This window comes from Pollicipes pollicipes, unplaced genomic scaffold (assembly GCF_011947565.3).
Source record: "Pollicipes pollicipes isolate AB1234 unplaced genomic scaffold, Ppol_2.1 Scaffold_2134;HRSCAF=2493_pilon_pilon_pilon, whole genome shotgun sequence".
In the NCBI taxonomy this organism is placed as follows: Eukaryota; Metazoa; Arthropoda; class Thecostraca; order Pollicipedomorpha; family Pollicipedidae; genus Pollicipes; species Pollicipes pollicipes.
Genome location: NW_023596058.1, coordinates 1 through 23,023, shown reverse-complemented (window position 1 = coordinate 23,023; position 23,023 = coordinate 1). Strand labels below are relative to the sequence as shown.

The 23,023-nt window shown below is 60.4% G+C and overlaps 1 protein-coding gene and 1 long non-coding RNA gene across 2 annotated transcripts; both read left to right on the top strand.

The window, feature by feature from the left end:
• The first annotated feature begins 200 nt into the window (after window positions 1-200).
• On the top strand, window positions 201-2,806 carry LOC119096658 (uncharacterized). The gene is made up of 3 exons (XR_005094075.1): window positions 201-412; window positions 2,230-2,436; window positions 2,767-2,806. It is a non-coding gene; the product is annotated as an uncharacterized LOC119096658 (long non-coding RNA).
• Window positions 2,807-3,252: 446 nt separating this feature from the next.
• On the top strand, window positions 3,253-16,637 carry LOC119096628 (rho GTPase-activating protein 39-like). The gene is made up of 7 exons (XM_037219533.1): window positions 3,253-3,261; window positions 3,427-3,609; window positions 4,401-4,778; window positions 6,781-6,897; window positions 7,214-7,371; window positions 7,871-8,136; window positions 16,428-16,637. The coding sequence occupies exons 1-7, from the start codon at window positions 3,253-3,255 to the stop codon at window positions 16,613-16,615; spliced, it is 1,299 nt and encodes a 432-aa protein (XP_037075428.1). The 3' UTR covers window positions 16,616-16,637.
• Window positions 16,638-23,023: the final 6,386 nt, after the last annotated feature.

The following is a 23,023-nucleotide window of genomic DNA, read 5'->3' as shown; positions in this document are numbered from 1 at the left end:
AAGCCGACGGCCGGCCGGCCGCGCTTCCAGCTGGACGTGCTGCGCGCCAGCGGCGGCGGCGGCGGCGGCGGCGAGAGCGACTCGAGCGGCAGCCCGCCGTCGCCGCAGCGGCCGCTGTTCTCGCCGGGCCTGCGCGGCGCCGGCCGCACCTCGGCCGACAGCTCGCCGCACTCGCAGTTCGACTCGGGCGTGGTGTCGACATCGACGACGGCCGGCAGCCAGCGGTCGGCCGGCCGCGAGGCGGCGCGCGTGGTCGCCGAGGAGCCGCCCAAGCCGGTGATCGTGCACGGCGTGACGCCGCGCGCCGACGACGCGCCGCCGCGGCCCGGGCCCGACTACTTCTTCGACCCGACCACACAGGCCAACCTGATCCCGCTGCATCAGTACATCCTGGAGCAGGCGAAGCTTTCCGGTGAGCGGCGCGCGCGCGCGCGGACGCCGAGTGTCGGCCGGACAGGGTGGCCAGCGCCTGCTCTTGCCGCGCGCCGCGCCGCTTGTTTGTGCAATGGCAGCCATCGACCCAGCGCGGTGATATTCCTCGGTCCACTTTTTTTAGCTGGGGGCAAACATGGACTCTTTGATATGCACTATCACATGGTTTGTTTGTGAGTGAACGATATCTCTGGCTTTTGATAAGCGCATTGACGCGCCTGAGCGACCCTGCTTCCTCCGCCGCCCGGCAACAGCATGTCCGCCGACTGGACTTTGTGGTGTATATGAAACGGCTGATGTATATCACCAGGGAAGTGCGAACTGTCCGAGACTGCAGGCCTGGCTGGGGTTGGGTCGGGGTCCGGACTGTCTCAGACTGAAGGCCTGACTGGGGTTGGGTCGGTGTCCGGACTGTCTCAGACTGCAGGCCTGACTGGGGTTGGGTCGGTATCCAGACTGTGTCAGACTGCAGGCCTGACTGGGGTTGGGTCGGGTCCGGACTGCCTCAGACTGAAGGCCTGACTGGGGTTGGGTCGGTGTCCGGACTGTCTCAGACTGCAGGCCTGACTTGGGTTGGGTCGGTATCCAGACTGTGTCAGACTGCAGGCCTGACTGGGGTTGGGTTGGGGTCCGGACTGTCTGAGACTGAAGGCCTGACTGGGGTTGGGTCGGTGTCCGGACTGTCTCAGACTGAAGGCCTGACTGGGGTTGGGTCGGTGTCCGGACTGTCTCAGACTGCAGGCCTGACTGGGGTTGGGCTGGGGTCCAGACTGTTTCAGACTGCAGGCCTGACTTGGGTGGTTTGGTGTTCAGTCTGTGTCAGACTGCAGGCCCTGACCCCTTGGAGACTTGACCTGTGCCAGTGACGCGCCATCCCCGGTCGTGACGTCAGGCGGGCTCTGCGCAGGCGGCGGCGGATCGGCGGGCCGGCCAACGATGTGCGTGCATTCGTCGCCAGTTTGGCACAGTCCCCGTGCTATGATGGATATCGGACCTGAGACGTGTCGCTTTGACGGCCGCCGGTGGATAGGTCACCGCCCCCCCGACAGGCGTGTGGTCATTGACTCGGCCCGTGTCCGCCAGCCCCCCCCCCCCCCCCGGCTCAGGGGCCAGGTGACGACCGACGCTCGCCTGTTCTCACTGCCGCGCCATTCGTGACGGCGCGGCAGTGAGTCCCAGGACGTTGCTCCGCCTGCCGTTCCTCCGCTCGTCAGACTGTCCTTCGCGTCGCTCCGCTGTGCCCGAAACCCCCGCGGCCCGGTCCTCCGTGTCCGACACTCCCGCGGTCCGGTCCACCGTATCCGACACCCCCGCGGTCCGGTCCTCCGTATCCGACGCCCCCGCGGTCCGGTTCTCCGTATCCGACACCCTCGCGGTCCGGTCCTGCACGCCCGACACCCCCGCAAGGTCCGATCCTCCATGTTCGACACCCCAGCGGTCCGATCCTCCATGTTCGACACCCCAGCGGTCCGATCCTCCATGTTCGACACCCCAGCGGTCCGATCCTCCATGTTCGACAACCCCCGCGGCCCGGTCCTCCGTGTCCGACACCCCCCGCGGCTCGGTCCTCCGTGTCCGACACCCCCGCGGCTCGGTCCTCCGTGTCCGACACCCCCGCGGCCCGGTCCTCCGTGTCCGACACCCCCGCAGTCCGGTCCTCCGTGTCCGACACCCCCACTGCCCGGTCCTCCGTGTCCGACACCCCCGCGGTCCGATCTGTCGCGGCACGCCCCCGCGTCCGACGCCCGCCTGACTCGCCGCCCGCCTGACTCGCCGCCCGGCTCCGCCGTGCTCCAGGGTACCGGTTCGGCGACGCGCTGGCCGACGACCGGGAGAGCTGGCGCAGCGAGGACTCTGGTCCGGCCGACGACTCGGACGAGTTCGCCGACGACGAAGGCGTCAGCAACGCCGACTCGTCCGGCCTGGACGACTACCTGGAGGAGGACGACCGCTACCAGAACTTCATTCTGCCGCCGCACCTGCGCCACCGACAAAAGCTGAACGGTGAGCCGCCGCTCGACGGAGGCCGGGAGTCCAGCGTGACACGCGACGCTCACGTCTGCGCTGCGATCTGGGTGGAGATGGTGCGGCGTGATGCCTTACGTTGATGTGTGAGCCCTTCGTGGTGATCAGTCGCTGAAAGGTCAGTTTTTGGTGGAGACCACCATGTCTCGCTGTAGTGGTCGATATTCCCCAGCTGCCGGCCGTGACCGAAGCCCGGGGCCAGCGTCACTCCCACTGCGCGTCTTCCCACGGTCCGGCTCCCGCCCGCTCGCCCCGCCCGCCGTCCGTCCCCTGGCGTGTCCGCCTGACGTCCGTCGGCCGCCGTCGCAGGGCGGTCCGAGTCGGACCTGGTGGACGGCAGCGCCGGCGGCGGCGGCACGCTGCCGCGGCTGCCGCCGGCGCCGCCGCCGTACGCGGCCGTCTCGCGGCACGCGTCGCTGAACCGGGGCGGCGGGCGCGGCTCGCTGCCGCCGCCGCCGCTGCCGCCGCTCGCCTCGCTGTACTCGCCGATCGCCGAGCGGGCGGGCACGGCGCCGCCGCCGCCGCACCTGGCGCTGCTGGGCGCCGAGCCGCCGCCGCCGCCGGCCGCCGGCCTGCTCAGCCGCCTGGCGCAGGTAGGCGGCGCCACCGGCGCGATCTCGCCGCCCGCCCGCCCAGTCTGGCAGATGTGACGCGTGGGTGGTACGCATTGGTGTCCGAGATTGACTATCTGGTGTTCCCTGTTCTTGCCTGATGTTGAGATTCGAGGCTGTTATCGATTCTTGTCCATTGCAGCCGCGTTCTACACTGGATTCTGTTGCGTGCTGTGCTCTGCGTATGGAGTTCGTTCGCACATTTCCATTCTTATCGGTGTACGGATGCGATATGTGTGGTGTCACCCGTGCCGAGCTGATTCCGTTCGTTGCTCGACGTAGTGTAGTGTAGCGTGCTGCGCCGCCTGCCGGGCTGACATGACCGGCCCGCTGACCGGGTTCCCGTGTTCGCCGCCAGACGTCGCAGACGTCGCTGGCCAGCAGCGCGGCCAGCACGCTGCCCGAGCGGTCGGCCCTGAGCGGGCCCGGCGCCGCCGGCGACAGCGACATCGAGAAGTACGCCAAGGACAATCTGAACCTGCACAAGCGCGGCATCTTCCGCAAGAAGAACACCGTGCGTGACATGCTCTCCTGGTCTAAGGTAGGCCTGCGGGGCGGGGCCGTGCGGTGCAGAGGGGCGCGGATTACGCTGCCGCCTGCAGACGTCAACACGCCAGAAATAGTGTGGCGGGGACACGCTGACTGTAACGGGTGTGTTAGCGCGATAAAGGCCGTCCCAGACCGATCGGCTTTTTGTGGCCGGGCCTTGTTGACGCGGCTGGGGTGTTTTGAGAAGAGTGCCGATGCGTTATGTTTGGTTTCTTTGTGCAAGCTGCAGGTTCAGTGTTCCCTTTCTCGTGTCAGTTTATGAACCTGCCTAACACGCAGTAGTCAGTACCAGACGCAGTCACTGCGCTCACTTTTTCTAACATCAGTATGTGCGGTCCCAACTGCACCTGCACCCGCCGCGTTGTCTGGCTACAATCACGCAGTCCGCCTGTATCTGAGCAATAGTAACGGCATAACCGCTTGTTCCCGGTTACCGTTGCTCCGTCCTCCTCTCCCTCCCCCCCCCCCCCCCCCCCAATAGTCAGGTCCTGACCGACACTCCGGATGGTCCGCTTGGCTATATGTCCCCGTCCCACATCACGTGTACTTCTAGCGTGTCCTTGCTGTGTGCAGCCGCCCAGCGCTGAAGGTGCCCCGACCGACACCCCGAATGGTCAGCCTGGCCATCTGTCTTCCGTCCCACACCACGTCTGCTGTTAGCGTGTCCTTGCTGTGTGCAGCCGCCCAGCGCTGAAGCTGCCCTGGCCGCGCGCTTCTCCGGACTCATCCGCTCCGGCCGCCTCCGGACCGCGCATGCTGACTGTATCCCACGGCCTCCCCCAGGACCCAATCAGTCAGCCGATGATCGCCACGCTGGACAAGGCGCTGAAGCGGGACGCCTGCGAGGTGTACAAGCTGGTGCAGATCTACATGGGCGATCGCAAGGCCAAGCCGGGCATGACACTGAACAGTGTGGGAGCCGAGCTGGCCGGGCTCGGCTGGAGCAAACCGGGCCTGCGTGACGAGGTGTACGTGCAGGTGTGCCGCCAGACGACCGAGAACCCGCGGCGCGACAGTCTGCGCCGGGGCTGGGAGCTGCTCGCCATCTGCCTGCAGTTCTTCCCGCCGTCGGACAAGTTCGTCAGCTTCCTGGACGGCTACATCCAGCGGCACCGCGACCCGGCGCTCGACCATCCCGAGCTGGCCAAGTGGCCCGTGCATGTGAGTCGACGGCGCACCAGCGCTCTCCCCTGACGGGTATCGGTGTCGCTCCCGCCATCTCACCATCTCCCCGACGCGGGCGCTCACCCGCGCTGAGTGGCGCTCCGCCACCCGCTGTTGCGGCACGGAAGCGGCCCGCCGTAACAGCGGGTGGCAGTAGGCAGCCGGTGAGCCGGCGCTCGTCGGGTGTGGCCGCGACGGTGCTGCACTCTGCGGCAGCGCTACTGCCAGCGCGTTTCCAGGGGGGAGGGGTGTCGTCACGAACGTCCCCTACTGGCGCCATGGTGTCACGCAGAAGGGTCCCCACCAACTCCCACGAGCCCCGGTCGCGCTCAGCATGGAGATCCTGTTTGTGGAATTACGAGTGACAGGTTGACTTAATTAATGCGTTGTTTGTGTGCCCGTAGTGCTGCGGCGCCCCTGTAAAAGTAGCTGGGATGACTAAAATTAAAAGACTGATGCAGTGGTGGACAGGCACGTTTTGCGGCTTTTTCCATTCTCCCATGGGCGAGATTAGATCAAGACCCCTTCACAGCCCGCCTGCGCCATTGGTCTAACTGCAGACTCGTCGCCATGTCGGGTGCACGTTGCACCACCGATCTCTTTTGGCTCGCGCTGGACGATGGTTTCGATCGACCTTGTGCTCCGGCGTGTTATCGCGGAGCTACCGGCCTCGGTCCATTAGGTGGCAGACTGGTCACCCGTCTAACGGATGTACCATCTCAGAGGTTACGTCCACAGTCCAGTGGACGTAAACATCGGCTTTGTGACGTTTCCATTTGATTTGAGATTCTGATATGTCGTAAGTTTCCTTTGCGTCGCTCAAGATAGTGATATAGTGACGGGAGTTGCATTAAAGCCCCAGGAAAAATTGCTTTGGAAGGCCTCGGGTCAAGAGGACGTGATGCAAACCGGCAATATCCCTTACATCTGAAATGGAAAACAGGAGTGGCTGCAGGCTTGCTTCGCTATCATATATTGCGATAGCGAGGAATACTTCGCAAGTATTCTTCCTCAAGATGTGTGTTTTTTCCGTGCACGAATGGATGAGTGGTAGATATAGGCAATGTATGGGCGTATGCGACGATGCAAATTTCGTTACGACCCTGGCTACAGTTTCGACGAAGGTGTGTTGTACTCGGCACTTTTCGAACAGCCGACCTATCCGTCTTACCCGACGATCGCTGGCGCAACCACACAAATCCGTGTTGGCCACGTGAAGTGCAGACGGTACGTTGATCGATGCGCTGAAATAGGATACGCACGTCCACCTGCTCTGGCTCCCGTGATTTGGCGTACAACGTGAAAAAACGTAAAAACCAGGCTACTATAACTCTGTGACCTCTGTGTACGTGACGTGACGCGTACGCGAGACACGTGTGACCGCACGTCCGGCACCACGCGATTCCCCGTTCAATTATCTACCAAGGCGTGCTAATGTGCCGCTCCTGCCCCCGATCACCAAGATGTGACCACTATTTCGAACGTCGGCTCGGCGGGTTTGTCGTCGGTCGCATTTTCGGGCCGCCCGTGCAGAACCGGTACGCCCAAAACGTCCCTTCGGGCATATGGCACTCCCGAACCTGGGACCGCAGCGGCTCGCGACCTGCCCGTGGAAAACCGGCCCGTGCGCCCGCGCGTCGTGTACGAATTTCACCGATCAGCGACCCGTCGTTCGGCCCGGGCGCGACGCAATGCAAAATGGGACACGGGCAGACAGACCCACCCTAAGCAACTTGTTTAACGCAGCGGTTTATTGGGGTGCGCCTTTTCACCCCAAAGTTTCGAACGTTAATGGTCATCACTACTCAATAAAGCGTTCAGTTCGGTGAAGTGACCGAGTTTCGTGATCGGAAGACATCCAACCTCAAATTCTCGCCTTCCATCAAGTTTAAGTGCGTCCTATATTTAGTTTTCAGCTCTGCCCGTCCAGCATTTGGTGTGAGGTTTCTGCGTGGCGGAGTAGGTTATTTCATGAGCCGACGTGTGTGCCTGATTGCAGTCGCTGATACAAGTACAGATCTCCCACTATGCCAAAATATGCTGCCAAAGACTGGAACGGAACCTCGGCAAACGGAACAACCGCAAGCCCAGCTTAGAGGAGATTGACCAGGCACGGGTAAGCTGTGGAGCCCAGCGGCCCGATTGGGGCAGGTCATCCCAGGGGTGACCGTGTGGAGAGATAACGCTTCTTACGGACAGGCTGGGCTCATTCTACACCTGGGGACGAGCCTTCACGCCAAGACCACTGCCTGCGACCTACGGCAGACGTAGTGCTTGCGATGATCATTCAACGTGCTGCCTACCCAGCGAAAGAGGGCGGGGGGGGGGGGGAGGGGGCGGTCGGAAGTGTATCCATGTGACTAGGAACAGCGAACTATAATGTATGTGTCTGTGGGCTGCGCACAGGTCACGTGATGCTCGTGCGCGCGCAGTTTCAGATATTCCGCTCCAGCATGTACGGCAGCACGCTGCAGGAGGTGATGGCGATCCAGCGGGACCGCTTCCCGCACCGGCGGCTGCCCTGGATCATCACCACGCTGACCGAGGAGGTGCTGCGGCTGCAGGGCGCGCAGACCGAAGGCATCTTCAGGTAACGGCGGGCAGGCGCGGCCGGCGGGCTCCGACAGAGGGCGTGGTCAGCCGCGGCCTCGTGCGCCGGCTCGGTCGGCTTACAGCTGCAGACAGACCGTGGCGGAACGCGGCCCGACGAGAGGCCTTGCTCATGCCCCGGGCTGACGTTATGTAATCCACAGCCGTGCGGCGGCTCGAACCGTGGCCCGGCTGTTTCGCCGCGGCGGTGATGGTCTGGGATGTGAGTAGGTCCCGAATGCAGCTGCCTTTGATGAGCTTGAATAATTCGGTGCGCAGACCGAGCCGTCCCGCCTGGCATTTCGGTCGGTTATGTATGCAGGACCGGCCTGAATGCATGTCCAAATGAGACCGCCCAGTCCGCGGATCCTAGGAGGCCTGCCGATATTGCTGTAGCCAATGTAGACGGGTTTGGAAATGCATTTTCATTTGTTGTTTGCATGAAATGTGTGCTGTCTCCGTGTGCCGCTCGGTCCTCTGACGTGTGTCGTCTCCGGCAGGGTGCCGGCGGACGCGGAGGAGGTGCTGAACCTGAAGCTGCGCACCGACCAGTGGGAGGTTCCCGAGTGCTCTGACGCGCACGTGCCGGCGTCGCTGCTGAAGCAGTGGTACCGCGAACTGTGGGAGCCTCTGATTCCCGACCGATTGTACGCCAACTGCATCGAACATTGCGGCCAGCCGCTGCCGCTGCTGGAGCTGGTGCAGCAGCTGCCCGAGATCAACCGGCTGGTGCTCACCTACCTGGTCCGCTTCCTGCAGGTACGGCGCTCGCGTGCCTGGCGTGGCGAAGATGGGACGGGCCCCGTGCGGTCCCCGCGGGCACGGCTGTGGCTGGCCTGCCACGGGGCCGGAGCTGCGGCCAGAGCTGGGCCGGTGCCCGCAGATACGCAGGCCTGGCGCGTCTCCCCCGGCAGGATCCGCGGCAGAGCTGGTCCGACTCCCGCCGGTGGGCGGTTCACGGCTGTGGCTGACGGCAGACTGGTCTGCCCCTCGGAGTTGTTCTCGTGCAGGCGCAGCCCGCGTCCTGCTAGTGCGAGCCCGTCTGACTTTCCGTCTCTTGTGGAGTTAGGCGAAAAGTTGTCCGTTTATCGTAGGCGAGTGTCCACCCTCAGCCATGTCGCAATCTGGCTGAAGGTGGTCCTCCTCCGCACGCCATCCCCGCCCCGCTGCCGTGGGTTTGGTTTGTGGGGCGGATCAAACAGACGAAGCAGCTTATGTTTGGATGCGCTGCACGTGAGCACTACGAGCCGGGGGTGGCGGAAGAGCCCGGGTACTATTCTGCCCCCGGCCCCTGAGCGACGCTGCGCGTAATATCTGCGAGTGGAGCGAGCACTCATAACTGTTTCCAGGACGCTTCAACATTTTGGAAAGCTCAAGGTCTTGGTGCAGAAAGAACGCAATCAGTTTGCGCATCTTCTTAAACTTATAATTTACTTGTAAGGTCCTAATCTACCAAGTCGGGAGTCGGCATCTTGAAATTGAAATAGTCTAATGAGGCCTTCGGGCGGCAGATCCGAACCGGAACCGGACGGCGCGTGATCAGACAGCTGTGTGGACATGTCTGTTTCCTGTAGGCTCCGTCTGACGCCGCGGGAGAGAGGACGCGGATCGGCCGTCAGCCCGGGTCTGTGTACCCTGTGACGACCGCGCCTGCCAGGCCGGACACGCCACCCGGGGGCTCACCAAAGGCCACGTTATGACCAAACTTGTGCCGGTGGAAGAGAAACGGCGGTAGGTCATCACGGCCCAGGGGGCCAAACTTGAAACTTCCTCCGCGTGCAAGGCCATTTTATGTCGGCTTGAGTTTGGTGCTGTAAGGACTGCAACTACACACTACTACGTGCCTTGGCATTTCATCTATTGCATTCTGTCTCAAGGATGCAACTTCGAGGATGCAGGTGGAGTCTTCAGCCGGCTGCTGTCGGGAGCAGTGTCGAGTTCGCGGAATATGAGAGCTTGTTGCGTATTTCCTGGCAATAACTGGCGCTGAGTTCTCTCGGAAGCGCTGGTCTGTCGAGCCCGATGGCCATCACCTTTAAATGCAGACGGCTTAATGCGATTCGGGGATCACAGCACCACAATCAGGTCGGGCCGCGTGCCCGGTAACCAGACCGTTTCGTGGCCGGTTTATGGCGCGCCGTCACCAGGCAGACCGGGACGAAGGCCCTGGCTCGGGCGAGCTGTTAGGTGCGGAAGCCTCGAGGCCGGTGCATCGGCCGTCGCGACGGGGCTGACTGATCGCTCATCAGGTCCTGCTTGCCTGTTCGTGCACGCTCTGCCGACCCCGGTGGCTGTGCAGACAGCCGTGTTCTCGGCAGTCTGTTCAGCTGATGACGGGCCAGGTGCGGTCCGTGGTATTTCGAGTCGGCGCTCGCCCGTCGCCCGGCGTCGTCGCCCGGCGTCGTCGCCCGGCGTCGTCGCCTCTGCCTGTGGTCGGCAGCGCGGTCGGCCCGTGCGGCGTTCGGTGCCGGCTGTGCGCCGCCGACTGGCGCGCGCCGCACGGTGATCGGTGGGCGGCGGCGGCGACCGACTGCGGCGCCGAGCGACGGGCGTCGCGCCCCGTCCGTCACGGCGGCGGGGCCGAACGGCCGGCCGCGGCCGCTGGCACAAACAAGGGGCCGCCATCAGGCGCACCCGATATAGCCAGCCGGCATCAGGCCGAGCCGGGAGGGCGGGCGGCACCGGGACCGGCCAGCGGCGGGAGCTGCGCTAGCACGACAGACGCCGTACCCGGCGGCCCGGCGCCGCTGCCGACCCCGGCAGGGTGTTGGGGCGTGGTCTCCACCCGATCTCGATTCGTCGGGGAGGCGCGGGACTTGGGGCGACAGCTCCACCCAGACTGAGTCGGTTCGCCTTCTCCCCGCCCCCCCCCCCCGCCCCCTCCCTGAGGGGCAGTTCGCTTCTCTCATCATGTCCCTCCCACTGGGCCGCCAATAGGAAGCGACTAGTGGGTGCGGGTCAGCATCGCGTGGCGAGGCGCGCTTGCCATGTGCCGCTGCATACAGACCAGGGGTAATGTGTGTGCAGACATGGTTTCGGGGTAAGCGTGGGTGTCGTCTGCCATTCCGTGTCATGCCGCCGACTGGCTGGGCCGACCTCTCGCGCCTCGAGGGAGTCGCGCCGTCTGATGCGACCAAGGAAGCACGTTAAGGATGGCGCGGCGGGTGGAAACGACACTCTTTGAAGTGTTAGGTCGTTCACGTCGGGTGTGCGCTCCCCGACTTGCACATGAGCTGCGTGTCGAATCTGGGCGCTGAATGCCTCGGGTCGTCGCTGCTGCGAGCGTGAAAACTTGCCGCGCGAGAACACAGGCGGCGTACGGTGAGCATCTCTGCAGCATCGAGCGGCGTCCAAGTCGTCGCCGTATCGTTTTCGTCGCACGCGCGCGCTGGCCACGACAGGCGACCTCGGACGTGATTTCTGCTCTGCTTTCTTCACAGCCGAAGGTGCTGTGCACAGGGTGAGCCGTTTTAGGGAATGTCATAAGTCGATCGCTGGTTTGTGCTTGCCCTCCGGCCGGCGGTCACCTAACGCGTGACCTACGGACGTGGAAGCGGCTGTCGCTGAGCGCGCGGCGGGCGGCCGAGCTGCTTGAGCAGGTACGCCGTGGCTGGTCTGGTCTCACTTGGAGCACGAACCTCACCGGACGCCACTAGCGTCGCGGACGACCCCTGCCTATCCAGGGGGCCGCGACTGCAGTGTCCAATCATGACCGTCGACGGAGACGGCCGACTCAGCCTGGTAAAAGGCCCCCGCGCCCGAAGGCAAGAGAGATAACTGGCTGGCTGCCGGCGGCCTGTGAATGCGACTACCCTCGGATGGCTGGGGCCTGCCCGGTGCCTGGAGCGGCCCGGACGCCGGCCGGAACCGCGGCGGCGAGCCCAGTCGTCGGCGGCCGGCCCGGCAGCGCTAACTCTGACCTTAATATCGCGGTGGTCACGCGCCCTTCCCGTCAGCGACAGGCCGGCGTATCGACGGATGAGGCGACCGCGGCGACAGCTGCGGCGGCGGCGGCGGCGGCGCACGGCTGCCGGCTGCCGGCTGCCGGCGCCGACCCGTCCGGGCGGGCCCGGGCTGATCTCCTGGCGGCATTGAGGAGACGGCCTCCGCTTGCAGCCAGCCCTCGGCCTTCGGCGACGGAGCCAGCCGCCGCAATTTGGCGGGCTGCGGCGGCCGCCCGCCGGCCGGCATCAAAAGCCGGGCGCCAGCCGTTGGGCCGTGATTGGTCAACGATCTGACGGCGGCGAGCGCCGGCAAACGGCCGCGCTCGCCGGCTGATAACGGCGCGGCGGCCGCGCGTCCCGGCGGCGACGGCCGGGTGATGTCGGCCCCGCCGGCCGCCGCCTGGCCGGCTGGCAGCGCTCCCGGCCCTCCAGCCGTCGCAGCACCGCCGGCCGCCACGTGGCCTGGTGGTGGGGTCCGCTGGCGAGGTATGCGCCGGGTTTGGTGGTGGCCGGGTCTGCTGGTGTCGTATTTCTCCGCAGTGGAGTGCGATAGGGCTTCTGTGGCGCTAATGCTGGGGTTATTGGGGGACATTATACGGAACATTAGATGAGACATTCTTGCGCCTCCGAATCTAAGCTGCTCATTTCGCTCGCAGGTGCATTTGTCGTCCTTTTGTCAGGTCATCTGTAGTCCAGCAGCACGTGGAGGGCCTGGACTGCACCTCGCTCCACGACACAGTCCAGACCCGCTGTCTGAGCATCCGCCGCCGGCCAGCCGTCGCCAGCCGCCCGAATCGGCCGGTCTATCGCTTTAATTGACATTCCCTGCATTGCTGTGCGGCGCTTGGGTGTCTCAAAGGCAAGCCGCCAGGGGCAGCGTTCTGTGGGGTGCCCAGCTGTTTGACCTGACCGCCGCCGCTACCAGCCGGTGCGGCCGCCTCCTCGCGAGCTGCCGCCGGGAGCTGGCGCGGCCACGGCAGACACGGGCGGGTTAACGGACCGTGCCGGACGGTGCTGCGTGGGGCTGCTGGGACCTGCCGAGTCGCCAGTATTCAGCAGCGCGGCGTCAGCGCTGTCGGCGGCAGACAGCGAGATGAATGGCGGGCCCGCCTCCGTGACTGGACCCCGCAGCGTGTATTTCGCTGCAAGCGGCGGGCCATTACTTCAACTGGAAGTTTAAAAGACTGAAACGCCACGAGAAAACAGGCCGATGAGTACAGAAGACGAACGACCAGTGCCTAGGTTTATTGCGACCTTCCAAGGCTATCGGTTGATTCTTCATAAATGTATGAACCTCACCCCAAGCAGTTATCTCGACAAGGCGTACAGATGCTTCACTATAACGTGGCCATGTGTCTTCTATGGGCACCGTCTCAGCGAATATCATCGCTCTAACGCTGGAACCAGTTGCTATGGACGTTAATGTCGGTATCTTCCGTGGCGGCTGGCGCGGCATTTTGACTGCAAGCTCGCGATCGTAGGCTGCTTGCGCTGCCGCGGGCGCCGCGCGGTCCGAGCTGTCCCATCAGACCATCACATGGAAGCAGCCTGATGTATTTGGCATATGTTACGCAACAGATCCCAGCCCATTGTCGGTGCGCCGCTTTCCCGACCGTGGGCGCCATGTCGTGGCCACGGCTGACCGGCCGCGCCCCGCCGGCGGCGGTGTCCCAGCCGGCGGGGGCTGCCGTCGACAGCTGGGCCGGCGGCTGAGGGCAGCCCCGCGGCCCGACCTGACGCACGCTCGTGCGACGCGGCTTGTCTGCTCGAGACACGCCCTGATCCGCCGCTGCCACCGCCCGCCTTGCCCGTTCGTGCGGCGCGTGCCGGGGTGGTGCGAGCTATTCTTGGGCGGGCGCGTGCGACACCTCCGGAGACCGGCACTGAGAACGACGCTGTCTGGCCGGGCGAAGTTATCGCCGGGCGGTCATGGCCCTGTCCATCTAACTCACCGCGTAGTCGGGTTACTGGTGCGTGCCTGCCATCCGATCGGGTGGGTTTCTTATCGGGTGGGTTCGAGTTACCTGGGGTCTAGGTGCCAGGCGCCTGACGTTTGGTGCTGGGCCCGGAGGGCCATCGCCGGTGCTTCAGGTGTTACCAGGCGCACCCTACTCTTGTGGAGGTGATAGTGGCAGGCGATGTTGCAGGCCATTGCACAAATTTTCGGCTTGAGCGCCCCGGCCCGATCGTCACAAATGCTGGGACTTTTTATAATTTTAGAATCTATACCTATTTTTGCTCCCATCGATTGTAAGTTCACGTAGTCTTCAACAACGTGAAGCGCAATGTTATGAAACTTGTGCCGTGTAAATTATTAAGCATTGGCATACAAGCAGTGTGATCGGACATGCTTTTCCCGTAACGATGCAACGCGTCTACGATTCCACCTCCTCTCCGTTTGGTTTACATGGAACAGAGGAAATTTTAAAGATGCTTGAAAAACCTGAAGAGCCTGAGTCGAATCCGGGCCCAGGTAAGGACGACCAAGCTACGCGGTGATGATTTGAAGTGGTTGGTTGATGTGAGCAAACGGCGAAACGCTTTCGTGTGCTAACGACGGATCCGCCAATGCGGGAGCGTTTGCAGGGATTAATGTTTGATCTCAGCAACCAGAGAAACTGGGAACGTGACGTGGGCCGCACGGCGGAGGCGAATATACCAGCAACAGCTCACTAAGGGACCTCAACACTATTCGATCCATAGGAACGAAATTTATCGACCGAAAAGCAGCCATTGTCGGCGTTTGGGAAACCGATCTCTAAGTTGAGTTGTTGTGGCCTAACTAGAGAGGGATTGGGGCGTGATATTGGTGCTGGCTCCATTTTTGTTATCAGTATCCATCCAAAGTATTCGCGTTTTTTGCAACAGAGGTCAACATCGCCAAATCCGTAGATCGATTTCGTCGACTGACATTGCCAACCCAGAACGGAATCGCAGCGGCACGTTTTTCTATCTGATGTTTGTCGTGAACTGACACCGAATGCTACGCTAGCGGAACACCATTGATTGCTGGTGGTCCGCTGTCACCACGGATTGCTGAGGGTGTCTGGCTTCTTTTGGTTAATGGCTGTTCATATTTACTGTACATATTTACTGAACTGTCATGCGCCATTTTAAAATTGAAGCAGGGTTTGATGGAAGTTTGTTATCACTCCAGCCTGTAGCTGTTCTTTCATGTGATAACGTACGATGTTTGCGTACGGAGGATCCCCTGGCATGGTGGCCAACTTCGTGAAATGCGAATGGCCCGTGTTAATAATCACATTGTAGACGGTTGATTGGGTGACCAGTGGTAAGCCTCTGGCCCTCGGCCATCATGAACTACCGTCGGCCTTTTACCTGTTGATGGCCCTGCAGAATAGCGCTTCCCTCGTGATCTTTTTCTCGTCAAGATCTCATGATCGCTATTTTTCTAATTCTTATCACATCATTTCTTATCCAACCCAATCTATCGCATATCGTGCGATGCGTTCAATTCACATCCTATTCTTATCACAATATTGTGTAAAATGGCTTTCGACGGCCCACCCACATTTCACCACCGAATTTATCCGTTCATGCGCCTCTTTCGCCTCATTCATCCTACCTTCAGCTCATTCGTATCTTGTAAGCACTAGTCTTGTCATTTTCGTCGTCCCGAACCTATCTGGTACCTCTTAAACGGGCCATATGAACGCCGGCAGCTTGCCCGCCTGCAGCCTCCGTCTCCGTTTCCACGTACCAATTACACTCTGCGTGGCTGTGGGCGGGCTCGCAGTGGAGGCTGCCAAATGCCCTGCGGCTGTCCGACCGCCGAAGCCGCGACATTTCCACCCGGCTCACGCAGTCGGCCCGCCGTCGGTCGCGCGGCTGGGGAGGCCTCCGTTCCGGGAGGCGAGGCCTGCTGGGAGAACACGCCGGTCTGCCCACGGTGTCCAGTTCACAGCACGTGGTGGCCGGCGGGCGTCGCTGCACCGACGCGGCCTGGTCAGAGGCGGAGCAAGAGCGACGCGGCCCGGTCAGGGCGGAGCAGGGGCGGCGCGGGTCGGAAACAGGGGCGGAGCAGGAGTGGCACGGTCGGATCAGGGGCGGAGCAGGAGTGGCACGGCCGGGCCATTGGGTGGAGCAGGAGCGGCGCGGTTGGATCAGGGGCGGAGCAGGAGTGGCACGACCGGGTCATGGGGCGGAACAGGAGCGGCGCGGTTGGATTAGGGGAGGAGCAGGAGTGGCACGGCCGGGTCATGGGACGGAGCAGGAGCGGCGCCGCCTTGGCCGCATACCTGGCCGTTGGCTCGGGCCATTGGTCGACGTGGCTTCCTGGCCTAGGTTTCATGTGTTGTCGACGTTTGTGTGCGGTTGATTGTCATTGGTTCAGTCTTGACTGCCTCGCCGCTTATTACGGGCATCAGCTTTGATAAGCAACCTTTGTGTCCGTCCCGGTGGTTCAGTTCGTACTGTAAGCTCAGTTGGTTAGAGCGTCTGTCTTCCGACCCACCCACCCGTGGGGGTGGAGATGGGTCCGAGTAGCTCTAGGCGCTCGTCATTTGCCCCTGACTGGCATGGCCTGCGGCTGGTGGCAGTGGTCGCCCTTAAGGTCAGTTGACGTCAGAGGGCAAGACGGGTCGTGCCAAGCTTTACGACACGATAAACTTTCGCCACTAAGCTCTGCTGTTGCCTGGAATTGCGCGATCGGATGGTGGGGGTTAGGGCTCACACAACAAGCACTGCTAACGTGAGTTATGATCCCAGAAGTCCGTCCATTCAAAGGGTTCGGATCAAATTTTAAAATGGAACGATCCGAGTGAAATCCTGTTTTTGGTAACCTTTTGATGCTGTAGGTGCAAGCTTACTGCGAACTGCCATCACATTTTGTGCGCGCGATTCGCGGTATGTGACATTTTGAAAGTTATTTTTTGCTGCCGTCCGGAATAATGTCGGTTTTTTGGCGTCCGTGAATTATGTATGAAGTAATGTATGTCGTCCACAATCTATGGGTCAGACTGCCGTGTACTCTCGCCTGTCCGTGCTGGAGACATTCACCGGGCTGTTGCATGGCCGCGACGCGTCCTGTGTATACCCGTGTGACATCTGCAGACCGCTGACCGCCGCCCCTGGCCGCGTTCCAGCTGTTCAGGCCGGCCGGAGGTGGTGCAGCAGACAAAGATGGACGCCAGCAACTTGGCCATGGTGTTCGCGCCCAACGTGCTGCGCTGCCGCTCGCAGGAGTCGCACGTGGTGCTCGAGAACGCGCGCAAGGCCATGGCCTTCATGAAGACTCTCATCCAGCACATGGACACCAAGTGTATGGAGGGCGTGGTCTGAGCGGCACGGCACGCCGGGACCGGCGCACACCAAGAGGCGGCGCGCGGCCACCTAGTCACGGGCATCGCGCCCCGCCGCCGCCGCGTCCGGCCGGCAGGCGGACGCTGGACGCCGCCGGAGCGTCGCCCCCGACCGGCAGCGGGGTGGTGCGGTGCCGGGCCGCACCGCCGCCGGCGCCGCCCGCCGCCCTGTTTGCTCGATCTTCATTTTTACGCAGATAATCGAGTGTTGTTTTGCCGCGCTGGCTTGCGCGCGCGCGCAGCCCTGAGATTGGGTTGAGCGTAGCCGGTAAGTGGCGCCCCCTTGTGGCGACGCCGTCGGCGGCCTCAGAGGCCCGCCCGCTACCCACGCCCATACCAGCTCCCATCATGTGGTGGCTCATTACGCCAGTGTTTATTTATTATATCATACGGCAGTGTTCAGTTATGCGATTCGGTGCTGTGTTCACTGTGTCCCGTCGGCAGAATATACTTTGAGAGCTGGCTGTGGTGGCTGGGCGGCCGTCAGTTGTCGCCCTTGATCATGGTGGGGCAGCTGCGGATCAGGAACTCGTTGAAGAGCGTGATGTCCTGGTACTTGTGCTGGTGGTGGTAGCGGCGGTCAGCGCGGTCCTGCAACACCAGTAGCCCGGTCAGCGCCCGCCAGCGCTGCATTATTCAGCGTCGGGCTCGCACCGGCGTGCAATGGCAGCGGCGGCGGCAGCGGACGCATTGATTGCCGTTTGGCCGGCGTGTCGTCGTTGGGCGCGGTGTTAGAGCGGTGTCGGCCGCCGAGGAGCCCCCATCGGGCCGCTGGTGGACGCTCGTTTGGGGCGCCCGTGGCGGCGGCGGGTCGCCGGCGATTGGACACCGCGGGCCGGGTCATGCGTCGGCCGCGCAGGTCGATTCAGAACGACCGGCCGCAATCGGCGGCCACTGCAGTTCGGGTAATGACATTGACCGGTTCGGGCGTAATGGCAGGACGCGCCGCATGCCAGAGCGGCGTTGCCAGTCAGCTGTTGGATTGAGTGACACACTATACGTAGGCAAGGACGTCTTGGCAAGCCGAGACGAGACCGCGATTATTTGAGTCTACTCTTGGTGATCCAAAACTAGCGTTCGTCGATTTGCTGTATAGTTTGATGCCTGGGGGCTCCTGCGTGTTGTCTGCACTCCCGAAGGACTGCTATAATCGAGCTGCATGAAAGTTATTTCGGGACCCGGATCTGATAGGAGCCGGACCAGAGCAGGCCGCGCAGCCTCACCCCTGACCTCATCGCGCCCGCCCTGCCGCGGCGAGCGTTCGGTCCTGGCAGCCCACTTCTGGCACTTAGCCGATGGGGCCATCTCGCCTCTCAAGGCGTGCTCGTCCTATCTGACGTCTCCGTAATGCTGACCGATGCGACGGCGTGCCGCCTGAAGCAGCAGCACGGCATTGGGTCGACGTGCCTGCCGGGACGGGGCGCCGACCGCGCGCCGTCACCGCCCCCACTCACCATTTTCGGCCATCCCTGGCGGCAAAAGTAGCTGCGAACTCAAGCCCCGATTGCCGGTGAGCCCCCAAAGCTGAGTGTCCACCAGAGCTGTGACTACCGCTGAGTGTTCACCAGAGCTGTGGTCAGCACTGAGTGCCCACCAGAGCTGTGGTCAGCGCTGAGTATACAACAGAGCTGTGGTCACCGCTGAGTGTCCACGAGAGCTGTGGTCAGCGGAGGCTTCGCGACGGGGCCTCTGACCGCCCACCTGCCTGACCAGCCGAACTTAACAAGCCATGCGGCGTTCGGGAATCGCCGCCGAGGGTGGAGAGAGACGGCCCATAGCAGCGCTCTCCGCCCCAATCCCCATTCCACATAACCAGACCATCGATCGCTGGAGACTGGCGGGGAACACGATCGGCCTAAGTTGGCAAATCAACACCGACTGTGACTGTGACTGCCACGGCTCGGTCACCCCAAGTGCGGTTATGTGGAAAGGGCTGAGCTCCGCACCGGCCCGACACGTGTGTGCTACGGATGGTGCCCGGGATGGGCGCGCTCCCATGAGCCCGTTATTCTGGGCCTGGCCAGACTGAACTGGCTGTGTCTGAACGCGTTATCTGCTCTTCGGCCGTTTTCCTGCTTGCACGTTTTCTCTGTTGCATTATTCACTTTACAAATTCACGTACGAAAATTACAACACAATTGGAGTTGCAACCTTTGATGGGAGCCGTACCAGCGAAAGTATATTTGCCCGTAAATACCTGACAACGCGCGGACGCCTGGGAGTGTGAAATTAACTCCCACCCGTTCTCCTGCGTTTCGGGAATAATTCAGAACTGTCGTCAACTGCAAGCAGGGTCCACCAGATTGAAGTGCCCAGCAGATACAACATTTGATCACTTCTTGGAGTAAAAATTACTCAATCGTAGGACGGGCCACTAAGCTATAACGCCTAATCGTTGAATGTTCTATGGCGATTTTTGTCTGCATAAGCAGCAGTTGCTGTTTCCCCGGATGTTTTGGCTCATGCGAGAAAATTCACCAATTAGGTTGATTTAGTGCCACCCTGAGTCAATCGTACCACGTGGATTCACACCAAGTCTTCACCAGAGGTGTTTGAGGTCAGCGTATTGCGTCGAACTAAACTAAATCGTGTCTTTTGTGAAAAATGTGTCAGTAGAACTAACGCATTCCCCAACCAAAATTGTATGTCACCTAAATTGGAATGCAACAAAATACGTCCGATCAGGTGACCTTTTCTGGACCTGATATTATCTTGATGTGCACGCCTTACCTGATCTTGGCCCTTGGACCTATGGCAGGATTCTGAAGCACAAGAACACGTCCTTTCGTTCGGCGTCCGTTGCTAAGCTGTACGGCCGATATTACGGGTGTCAGGGAGCTCTGAAGTTGTTCGAAGATGTTCGTGGTTGTATGGGACTTTTCGTGACCTTCGCCATCATTCACATGACCAATGTCAGGTCAGGGGGTCCTGGGTAATATTGATCGGTGCTTTCAGTTGCCATTTACTTGCTCTTATCCGACCGTGAAAATGTGAGATATCCGATGTACTTTTACCCCAAACCCCCCATCCCCCCCTTCCCCCCAAAACAGCCGCGGGCGACGAGGTACCTCAAGGGATGACATTAATGAGCAAGTTACCTTCGCTATTATTAGCCCTTTGATATTCTTGGACAACTTTTGAGAAACTTGCACCTGCAATTTCGAACGTTTCAACAGCCCTAAACAAGAATGAGAGCAACTGGGATTTGGTCGATCATAGACCGCGTCATGGCAAAATGACGTCACCAATGCTATCGTCGATGCCGAGGCACATCAGTCTTCCTAATGATGTTTGATATGCTACATGCCGTACTAATGTCCAAATGATAACCGTATAGGCCTTTCGGGTTCCTGGAAATGTTTTCGTCTAACATTTATTCGGGAATTGAACAGGAAAACAGCTGTTTGTTCCCACCCGATCTCAAAGGAGCCCACTGGAGGCCTAATATTCTGAGAGGCAGCGGGACGCCGGGGATGGGTTGCGGTCCCAAGCAATGGTCCTACCGAGCCATCCATTTCTGAGCTGCCACAATTAAAAACCACAAAACGGCAGACCCCATCACCAAGTTCCTAGAACTGTCCGATTCATTTACGGGATGGGCCCATTCCGCCCAAGACCAATTTATCTCACCGCCGTATCATGCAGCGCACCGGCCTTTCAGGCGCATCTCCCGCCACCGTCCTGGAGTGGAACATCCGTTGGAGGTGTACGTAAAGCGACGTGTCTATATGTACACATTTATTTTTATTCACCCTTCGAAGTATGGGCGCCAAATGACCACCGCAGTCGGCGCGCCCGTAAACTCCAATCAACAACAACACTTCGAAGTAAAAGTGCCGTTCCATCACCAGATTTTCTGAATTTCCGTACGGGATCAAGCTTTTAAAAACCACGTGAAGGTGGACTGCCCGGCAGGATATTCCCGGAAAGTTTCCAGCCTTTCGCCTTTCGTAAATATACGTGTCGTGTACCTTTTACCTTCTAGCAGGACGAAAAGGTTAACACAGACATTTGCACAACTTGCCATGTTTCTGACAGTGCAGTTAACTTGTAGGGACAGTGCACACGGTGCAGTTAACTGGATGTGGGGAAGGGAGGCGAAGCTAATGATCACAGCGACCCCGTGCCAATCTCTCGCGCAGGCACTAATGGGAGAGAACGGTAACTTCTTATCAGAGCACGCGTTCATTGTTTCGTTCTCTTGGCGACGCGTCAACGCTACAATTTCGAATAATCTAAGGCGACTCTTCTCTGCAGCAATGTACCGCGCTGTCGCGGTGCATGTCAAGTACCTCCGAACCGCTGACCAAACAACTTTTTTCGTACCTTCACTTTGGTTTAGGCGCGCGATAACAAAAATCACTGGCACCTACCATCAACTGACATGCTTTTATTTGCGTCATGTGTAAACATCATCATTTGCATCGTGTGAACCGACGTGCTGTGGGTTCTCGAAACGATGGTTCTTGATTGTTCTAAACTGTTGCGTGATTTCCCATAGCCTCTTATCGTAATGTGTTTTGCCCCCGAAGTGTAAGGTTCGGGCACGAGCGCGCGTGCGTGTGTGCGCACCGCATGCGTTTTTCAAAATCGAGGTGGCTGAAAGTGCACTCTGCACGCTTTTTGCGAAGGGGTTTTCACGCTTTATAATGGCGGTTGCTTAGAAACGTTCAAAATCCAACGCTGCCGCAAACCACATCCTGCTTACGTTATTTTGTCGTCAGAACGTCCTGATCATTGAGTGCTGACCTATGCCGGCTCAGAAACTACAGGCAAAACAACTTAGCGAGGTTGAAGGCTACTTGAACCAAGTTAGGCCGCATACTTTGATGATGTGATCATGTGGCATGTGCGATAACCAAGTTAGATCAGGAGGATAAATAGGCCTCCAAATGAAGTACACACGATGTTTGTCTTTTTCCGCTCTGTATGTGTGTCTGTCCCCGGTTTGTGTTCAAGCTTCCCAGCGTGTTGCGTCCACACGCACCGGCAGACCGCGACGCCAGTGTCCCCTCCGGCGCGTCGGCTCGGCGGAACGACTGCGGTGCCGGTTTCGCATCGATCCATTCGATACGCGTGCGGTGGCGCGTGGCACATGCTGTAAGGCGAACCTCTGCAGAATTAACGTTATCAAGAGTACAGGTCAAACGGAGGGTGTCACCGGCCCAGGGCCGGGTGACAGCGTGAGCCAGTTAATGTTCCAGTGCGTGCTTTTGCGGTCGGCAGCCGCGGGACGTGACATGCAGGTCAACGACAGCCAGCAGCCGACGACGTGACATGCAGGCGCGTGTGAGGAGTTGGACTCGCGGTCCTCCCAGCGGTGGAAAAAGTGAGCTGGCCGACTGAAGTCCATTGGATGGAGAGACCGGCACCGGGGCTACTGAACGGTACCACACTCAGATGATTCCGTACCAAGGTGCTCCTGGTGCGCACGAGCTCAACTTTTGTACCCCTTTCCGTGGGGCGCCATTGGAGAGGCTCCGACGACAGAGTCGGGTGTTATGAGGGCTTGGCGACAGACGGGTGGCTGGGTGAGCGATTTCGATCGGATATAGCCGGCAAGGGCTATGGAACCCTGCACGAAGGGTGTGACTTAAGATTAGCGTCCTTGCGCCTTCATCGCCAACCTTTAACTACCGGGACGATGCCATTTGACAGGCAGGATGGTTACACGTTGGTCAACGAACAACTGTTTTGTGACACGTTATGTCAGCCTGTAGTTAACGGGACACTGGCGCTGCGGCGCAGTTCTTTATCACGGGGACCTCCGAATTGGCAGCCTTATAAGCTACGCACTGGAAACTTTACAGATGTCTTCCCTGACGCGTAGGCTGCCTACCCTCACCAAGATGAAGGTCAACGGTGCCAAGACGTGACCTCAATGCGAGAGAGAGAGAGAGAGAGAGAGAGAGAGAGAGAGAGAGGAGAGAGAGAGTAGAGAGAGAGAGAGAGAGAGAGAGAGAGAGAGAGAGGAGGAGAGAGAGAGAGAGAGAGAGAGAAGAGAGAGTGAGAAGAGAGAGAGAGAGAGAGAGAGAGAGAGAGATATAGAGAGGAGAGAGAAGAGAGAGAGATAGAGAGAGATAGAGAGAGAGAGAGAGAGAGAGAAGGAGAGAGAGAGAGAGGGAGAGAGAGAGAGAGGAGAGAAGAGAGAGAGGAAGAGAGAGAGAGAGAGAGAGAGAGAGAGGGAGAGAGAAGAGGAGGAAGAGAGAGAGGGGGGGAGGAAGAGAGAGAGAAAGAGAGAAGGAGAGAGGAGAGAGAGAGAGAGAGAGAGAGAGAGAGAGAGAGAGAGAGAGAGAGAGAGAGAGAGAGAGAGAGGAGAGAGAGAAGAGAGAGGAGAGAGAGAGGAGAGAGAGAGAGAGAGAGAGAGAGAGAGAGAGAGAGAGAGAGA

Coding starts and splice junctions, on each gene's coding strand:
- LOC119096628 (XM_037219533.1), top strand. Junction 3,610..4,400: donor ACATGCTCTCCTGGTCTAAG/GTAGGCCTGCGG, acceptor GGCCTCCCCCAG/GACCCAATCAGTCAGCCGAT. Junction 4,779..6,780: donor TGGCCAAGTGGCCCGTGCAT/GTGAGTCGACGG, acceptor GCCTGATTGCAG/TCGCTGATACAAGTACAGAT.